At 41.3% G+C, this 8,808-nt stretch overlaps 1 protein-coding gene across 2 annotated transcripts in view; it reads right to left on the reverse strand.

Annotated features, from left to right (window-relative positions):
- The window catches only part of Pfdn1 (prefoldin subunit 1), a 757,967-nt gene extending 749,423 nt beyond the window's left edge, over positions 1-8,544 (reverse strand). Inside the window, exons 1-2 of one of the 2 annotated variants that reach the window (XM_051202405.1) lie at positions 8,424-8,471; positions 4,629-4,795 (exon numbers count right to left, since the gene is read on the reverse strand). In XM_051202405.1, coding sequence (XP_051058362.1) covers positions 4,629-4,795; positions 8,424-8,456 — 200 coding nt within the window. In that variant the 5' untranslated portion in view covers positions 8,457-8,471. Of the gene's footprint in view, positions 1-4,628; positions 4,796-8,423 lie in introns of both variants that reach the window. The other variant, XM_051202404.1, reaches the window with a different exon arrangement.
- Positions 8,545-8,808: the final 264 nt, after the last annotated feature.

Genomic DNA, 8,808 nt, shown 5'->3' on the forward strand with positions numbered 1-8,808 from the left:
ACTTCCAAATATCCAGACAGATCATCCCACAGTTGTAACTTTCATCATACTTCTCAAAGCAGTGTGGTGAGGTCAGCTCACAAACAGCTTAAGCAGCAAAACTAGAAATCGGTGGTAGTAGTATCAGGCTACATAACAGCCTCTCCAAAGACTATGAAGTAAGAGAATGAAAATGTGCTGGCACTGTCCCAAAGACGGACACAGTGTAGAGCTGAGCCCTGGAGTTCAGAGCCTACAGTGGAGAGCAATTCCTCTTCCTGACCCTGCAGCTTGACTCTCCATACTTTAACCCCAAAATAGCCACACAGAAGTTAGTTAACACTCCCAACCTTCTCTCTAAATATAAGCCAAAGGGCTTGTGGGTTTGCAAAGATCTGTTTAGATGCACACATACCCTGAAAAGGAAAATCTGTCTTCCATCTATGTGAAGATGAAGAAAGTCAGACACAATTATACTTTATAGCATAGCCTTTGTTACCCAAGAATTGTGCCTACAGCATAATTCTGAAGGTTTGGGAATTTCTTTGGTGTCAGTTTTGACACTGGAAACTTTGCCTAGCATTGAAAATTAGTTAGCTTTCTCAAAAGAAGTAATCCTAGCAGATTAATGAAGGCAAATCATGCAATTTTGGTAAGAAACGACTCCTTTGACCTTAGTCATATTTGCTTTATTTGTTTGTCTGTTTTGAGACCATATCACTATGTAACCAGGCTGACCTAGAACCACTGCTGATTGGACACAAAACTCAACAATCCTTCCTACTCAGCCTCCCAAGTACTGGGATTGAGGGCATTCACTACCACACATGGTTTTACATATTACTTATGTAATTTCAACTTGACCAAATCATATATCAAAATAGTATTATAAACTCTAATTCTTGAACCTCTGACACTTTCTAAGCATAATAAAGAATCAAGAAGCTAGGCATAGTGCAGGCCTGTAATCCTAGCACTTAGAAGGTAGAGAGAGACAAAGGATTAGGAGTTCAAAACCACCCTCACTACACTATCTGAGAACCTTTGTCAAATAAATAAAAAAGAACCCAAAAAGGGCAATTATTTTAGGCTGAAAAACAATCAAATTCAAATCAATATCTATTTATTTAACATGTATTTTGTGCCAACATTATCCTGAGAATGGAGGAACCAAAGGTAATATATGTGCATGGTCTCAAGAGAGTGGATCTTGGAGAAATCAATGACAAGCTCAGTGTGCTCTACTGAGAGCCAGAACAAAAGCTTTGGCATTGCTGAAGAAAGAGTGGGTAAATCCATAAGTTTCAAAGATATCACCAGATTTGAGCTATATCTTGAGCTCCTTTCACAAAAGAAAGAGGAATGTTGAAAGCCAAAAACAGAATAAGCAAAAAAAAAAAAAAAAAAAAAAAAAAGGACAAAAACATGACATATATGGGGGAAAAAAAAAACCCATGTGATGGTTAAAAATGCCTGGTGCATGTGCTAATAATGTTCTCCTACCCTCACCCCACGACAGACATCACCAATCAATCAGAGCATACTTAAAAACCACAAGAAGTCTCAAAATCCTTCTAAACATATAACACAAAAAGCAGGACCATGAGATGAAATGTTTAGGACTAGAAAGTAGTAGAACTTGAAGGTATATGGGTCATTTCAAAACAGGCTAATAATTTTAGATTTTCTCCTACAGTGAGAAAGGTCCTGTGAGAAATGATTGATTTTGTCACTGTGAGGAATGTATGTGAGCAGAAATGTAGGAGAGCAGAAAGAACTAATGAATAATACTCTAGGATTAGTTCTACCCATAATCTCACTCTTGGGAGGTGAGGGCAGGTGATAGGAGCTCAAGATTATCTTGGCTAAAACAATAAATTCAGGCTAGCCTGGGCTACAGGAGACCCTATCTCCAAAAAAAAAAAAACAAGAGCTGAGACTATACCCAGATCAGTGATACAGTACCTGTCTAGCAGGTATGAGGTCCCCAGTTCAATATACACACTATGAAAAACAAACAGGAAAACAGTAATTGTGGATCAAAAGAAAAGTAGGAAAAATTATGGCTGGCTCTAAAACAAAAGCAGAGTTTTAGATTTTAAAATTATTTCAAGGGTTTGGAGAGACAGCTCGGTGATTAAGAGCACTGGCTATTCTTTCAGAGGATCTGGATTTAATTCCCAGCAACCACATGGCAGCCCACACCTGTCTGTAACTCCAGTTCCAGGGCATCTAACATTCTCACACAGACACACATGCAAGCCAAATACCAATACACATAAAATTAATTTTTAAAAAAATTCCAAATAAAAATTGGGTAAAATCATGTAATCAGAATCATCTAGTAGAATTCAAAAAGGAAGGTAAAGACTAGAATTAAAGAAAAGAATAACAATGTTAGATCAAGATTACTCAAGACCATAAATTCAGAAGTAGGTATTCCAGGGTTAGCATCAAGAAAGAAAACATCCTCATGACCAGACTGGCACTCAGCAAGTCTCTCCTGCCCGAGGCACCATACTCTGGCCAAATAGCAGATGCTGTTACCTCACATGCCCCACGACATAGGGCAGGCTCAGGGCAGGCTCAGGCTATGTGAAGTGCAGGACTCAAAGAAACTCATTTTAAAATCAAGGCTCATCCAAAACTCTACAACTGCACATTTCTCTTAAGAAACATAGTTTATATGAAATAATGGCATTCTATTAATGGCAAGCATTAAATTCTACTATTCTTTGCATGAATTACAACCTAGCTATAGAATTTTGGACAGAATGAAAGAAAAATAAAAGTAACTCCTACCACTTAAGCAGAATGTGTAGTAAGTGACATTATTCTACTTATATACAAAAACTTCAGGGTTGGGGATGCAACTTAGCAGCTGAGGACTTGTCTGATACGCACAAAGCCCTAGTTTTGATTCTTAGACTCAAACATAAAACAATTAAAATTGTAATTTTTTTAAAATTAAAAACATTAATTTTAATGCAGCACATCCCAGTAATCTAGCTTGGGAGATACAAGATCAGAAGCTAGCAGGAAGCTACCCTTAGCTATGAGAAATCCTGTCTCAAGAAACAACAAATACTTGGCATGGAGGTACATGTATAATTCCAGGATGCAGGAGGCAGGGGCGTGTGGTTCCCTGTGAGAGCAAGCCTAGTTTAGTTACATTGTGAGTTCCAGGCCAGTCAGGGCTCCACAGCTCCATAGAGAGACTATTTAAAAACTTTTTTCTTTGGCTATCATAAACAAAGGCTAAAGTAATAATGTGAAGCCCAAGGATATTAATAGGCTAGTATTACTCTTCTAAGACCTAAGGATATTCAAATGATGAATAAAATTACCCTCCAGTGAATGCCAACAATGCATTTCACACAACATAGACACACAGTCAAGGGTTCTACTTGGCTCTCGTTCTGTGCCGAACTGTTAACAACCTCACAGATTTGGAGGTAGTACCAAACACCTGTAATCTCGGTCAGCACTTGATGATGTGGAGGCAGGAGGATCAATTCAGTCACCCACCACTACACAATTAGTTTGAGGGCAGACTGAGCAAGAACGAGACTTTCTCAAAAACAAAAACTCATAAGAGGGACTCTCACTCTCTTAAAATAAGACAAAATGAAAATAAGAACATAAGACAAGATGTATGCAGTTCATCTGAGAAAGCAAATCCAATTTATCATCACTTCTCTCTCAGCAGAAAGAATGGATTAGTCACGGAAAGGGTCACTTTGTCATGATGTCATTCCAAAGTCATTACAGAATTTTACACACGTTATGCTTGCTTCCAGTCAATCACCAAGAAGTCATCCTGAGACTGAGGTCAAATTCCATTCTAAAGATCTCCACACTTGAAGTAAAGGTCCGCAAGAACATAATATCCAAAGGCCAAACACAGATACCCCTCCTCCCCACTTTAAAAAAAAAAAATCAGTTCTTCCCCTTTAGCTAACTGTAATGGAATGTGACCCACACACAAGGGCTTTCCCATTCTTCACTTTCTCAGAAAATATACAGCAGACTTAATCTCTCCCATAAGGAGAATGTTTTTGACAGAAAAAGCCGTAACATAGTAAGTTTTTCCCCCTCCCCGCTAGCTCATCCCCATTTTCAGGAACGCTCTTCCTTTCTCAGGAAACTGTCTCTATTTCCAATCACTAAAAAAAAAAAAAAAATTTAATAACAGTTGATAATTAGTACAAAAGGTACAGTGGGCATCTGCACTCATTTGCACAGACCAATACCAATACACTGACACACCGATAACTTTTAAAGGGGAGGGGCTAGAGTCATGGCTCAGCAGTTAAGAGTTCTGGCTGCTCTTACAGAGGACCACGTTCAGTCCCCAGCACCCACACCAGGAGACTCACAAACACCTACAACTCCAATTCCTAGGGAACCAATGCCTCCATGGGCAAGAAAGGCAGAGGCAGGCAGAACTTTGTGAGTCTGAAGTCAGCCTGGTCTAGCTACAGAGTGAGTTCCAGGATGGCCAGGAATATACAAAGAAACCCTGTCTCAAAAAGACCAAAAAAAGGAAAAAAAAAAAAAGAAAGCTTTTGTAAGTTTTAAAATAGACAATTCCACTGTTTAATTCATATGAAGGCTCTCACAAGAAAACACAGCTGTATTTTACTTACATTCTTCCTACACCTTCATACATGTTAGTCTCATCTACCAGCGTCATGATCTCTGTGTCTGTAAGGTGTGCATGCTTTTTTGTTCTGTTTAGCTGTTCAATCTGTATGTCTGCGAGCTTCACCTTCTGTTGAGTATCAATAACTTTGGCTTGAAGCTCTGTGAAGGCCTAAGAAAAAACAAGTCCATGATTTAGAAAGGAAACATTTAAGTCAAATCCAGATTTATTAAAACAGAACATACTAACCAAAACTGTGAAATTTGCCAATGTAAGCATAAATGAGAGCCAACAGAATTCTAATACTATGCTAAATTCTAAATGTACCCTGTTCATAGACAATGTGATCAATATGAACAAGCAAAGCAAAAGCTTATTAAATAATAATAAATATATTTCAAATAACCAGAGAGTAATAAAAGGAGTAAGTAAAATATTCAGGGAATAAAGCTCAGAGATCCAAAGCAAGAATTAATGAAAGCACTTCATATTATTTCAAAATCCTGGCTGGAGACTCAGACCTGGTGTCTCATGCCTGTAATCCCAACAACTGGGAGGCAGAAGGAAGCAGAGGATGGAGTAGTTCAAGGCCATCCTGGGTTATAAGACACATTTTTTTTAGGGCCAGTGAGATTGGCTCAGCAGATAAAGGCACTTGACATCAAGCCTGATGACCTAAATTTGATCCCTAGGAGCTACATAGTAAGAGAGAACTGGCTCCCTCAAGTTGTTCCCTGACCTCAACATGTGCACTCTGATACACAGTATCAGCACTCACACTCAAGCACACACACATAAATTAAAAAAAAAAGAAAGAGACAGACAGACAGACAGATGTCCATTAGATGGCTCAGCAGGTAGCTTCTTACGACCAAGCCTAACAATCTGAGTTACATCCCTGGAACCTGAACCCACATGGTAAAAGGAGGAAACCAGCCCCCCATAACTATATTCTGACCTCCACATACTCTGACCACACACTAGCATCACAACATGTGCGGGCCCACACTCACACACATCTGAGATTTACATGCCTGGGATAGAGATGCAAACTCTTAATCCCGGCACTAATGGGGAAGAGGCAGGAGGATCTCTTGTAATTTCAAGACAAGCCTGGTCTACACAGTGAGTTCCAGCTAATCAGAGCTAAAAAAAAAAAAAGGGGGGGGCGCGATTTACAGCATGAGAGAATACTGTATAAGATTAAGTCTCCACGTTTCAAGTAAAGAATGACAGAGCAGCTGGGCGTTGGTGATGCACACCTTTGAACCGAGCACTCTGGTGGCAGAGGCAGGCAGATCTCTGTGAGTTCAAAGCCAGCCTGGTCTGTAAAGCTACACAGAGAAACCCTATCTCAAAAACCAACAACAATAAAAAAAAAAAAAAAAAAAGGCAAAGAGCAAGACACACATACTTAGCATCCCCAGAACAATAACAAATGGCTTCCTTTATTAGCAACAACTGCTATTTCAGCTGTCCTATTGTTTAGGCAAAGGTTAAGCAGAGGCAGCTACTAAAGATGTTCCTAAGAGCCAGGGAAATGTTCACTCAGCAGACTTAAGGTTCATTCCCCAGGATCCACCAAGAAAGTTGAGCTTGGGAGCTGGAGAGATGGCTCAAGGGTTAAGAGCACTCCGTGTCCTTGCAGAAGACCAGGGTTTGTTTTGAAGTACCCACATAGCAGCTTACAACCCCCTGTAACTAGTTTCAGGGGGATCCAGAGTCCTTTCTAGCCTAAGGGCTGTACATATATGCTATACACTCATGCAGGCAAGACACCCACATACATAAAAATACAACTTCTTGTTGTTTAATGCTAGTCATGGAGGCAGAGGAAGAAGAGAGGATCCTTTAAGCTCACTAGCTAGACAATCTAGCCAAAGTGGTAATCCCCAAATCCCAGCAAGTGGCCTTATCTCAAAAACCAAAATGAACAGTCCCTGCCTTGAATGCAGGAAGCCCTAAATGCAATTCCTGGTGCAGGGAAATTGGATGTTGTGGTACGTGCCAGCTACATAACCAAATTCCAGGCCAGCCCAGGCTACATGAGACCCTGACTCTGAGGGAAAAACAAAACAAATTTAGAATCTGGGCCAGTGAGATGGCTCATCTTGCCTGAAGGCCTGATGACCAGAGTTTAATGCCCAGGGCCCACTTGAACCAACTCCCAAAAGTTGTTTTCTGACCTCCCCTGAGCAATTTGCAGATGTGTTTACACACACACACACACACACACACACACACACACACACACACAACTTTTTAAATATGTTGCTCACCTACAGAACCTATTGATCAAAATGTTATGATGATACCAAATTCCAGATTTTATCTAGATGTATTTATTATTGTGTGTTTGATAAGGGCCAGTGTGCTAGAGTGTGAGTCTGAGACATTACAGAATAAGTTTGAGCAGTTCTGTCTTTCCACCATGGATCCCAAGGACAGAACTTAAACAGCCAGGCTATCTGGCAAGTGCCTTCACCCACTGACCCATCTTGCTGCCTGGGGCTCAATATTGTAAGGCTTTTTTTTTTTTGCCAGTGACCCTAAAAAAAAAAAAAAAATGTCTGTTACCCTAATACTCAGGAGATAGCAGCACCAAAGAGCATTAAGGGTTCAGGGCCTGACCAAACAAAACAAAAACAAACCACACACTAAAAAAAACCCTAGAAGTTTACTTTTCTGGAAAAATAAACTGAATGAATTATAAGGTACTTTTTAACTATAGCCAACTCTCCACAAAGAAAGCCCAGTCTGAGGTCTTAGTATTGTCAGGGTCCTAAGACTTTTAAGTGACAAAATGTTTCTAATTAACAACCCGCTTTATAAACCCACTCGATTATAATTCCAGCTGGGCAGTGATGGTGCATGCCTTTAACCTAAGCATTCCTGAGGCAGAGGCAGGTGGATCTCTTTGAGTTCAAGACCCAGCCTGGTTTCTAGAGTGAGTTCCAAGTCAGCTAGGACTGTATCTCAGAGAAATCCTATTTTGAAAAATCTAATTCCAGGACTCAAGAGGCTAAAGCAGGAAGACTGCCTGAAGTTCAAAACCAGCGTGGCTACACAGTTAAGTCCCGAGTTAATCTAGGACACACTGAGGTACCATCTCTAAAAAACAAAGCAAAATAACAACAAAAACCATTTATAAGAAAAAGATTGAACAAAAGTAAAATCCAATTCCTCTGACTGCTCATTCGGAAAACCTGACTGGATTTTTTTTTTTGGGGGGGGGGGGAGTGAGGGCACAAAATCTTTTAAAAGGAGACGGGCAGAGAGCATTAAGGCCTTAACATGAACACTGACATAACTGTGTGATTTTTCTGAAGTATAGAAACAAGGACCTTTCAAGGGGAGCTACAGAATAAATGACCTAAAAGCAAAGGTTGAACTTGGGGATTTTCAAATCAAATGAGGAAACCGAATTACAGCTTACTCGGCTCCAGTAAACCGCACTAGGAAGGGCACCCGTGTGAGACGCTGTCTCCGGCTCTTGTTTTGAAAGTTGGTCCCTGACGGCTCCAAAATGCAAAGAGATGGCTCGAGTGCAGAACACGAGGGCACACGGCAGCCCCGGCAACCCACTCACCCGCCCGCCCTGAGCAGCTCCTGCCACCGAGAGCCCCCGGGACCCCTGGCCGCCGACGCAGCGCGGGCGCCGTCTCAGGACTCCGGGAAGCCAGCCCCCGCCCCCTACAGTCTCTTTCCTTCAGGGAGGCTCGAGTTCCCCTCTTAATTCTTGTCCCCACTCGCTTCATCATTCAAACAGAAGGCTCGGTCTGCTCAAAAGCCCCGTTACCTTCTTCAACTCCAGATCCACGGGGGCCGCCATATTGGAGCACTCTATGCGCCTGCGTTAGACGCAAGCCGGAAAGGGATGGGGGAAGGGCGCTTTCACGTTTGATTGCGAGACTGCCTTCAGCGCCTGCGCATAAAGAAACTAACCCAGCTTTCTCTGTAATCTACCCTAGTCCACCACTCTGGCATGAAACAAGTGACCCTAATAAACATTTGGAATTACGATAAAATGTGATAAACGTGTAACTGCTCTTATCTTCCACACACAATTAGACAAACATCTTTGGGCTGCGGAAATGAAACAGGCGGTATGGGTCAGCTCTTAGACATCAACCATTGAGTCCTTCAGCTAATCCCCGTGCTGTCAGAGATGTATAAAGGCCCCA

Source organism: Phodopus roborovskii, unplaced genomic scaffold, assembly GCF_943737965.1.
Source record: "Phodopus roborovskii unplaced genomic scaffold, PHOROB, whole genome shotgun sequence".
Lineage (NCBI taxonomy): Eukaryota > Metazoa > Chordata > Mammalia > Rodentia > Cricetidae > Phodopus > Phodopus roborovskii.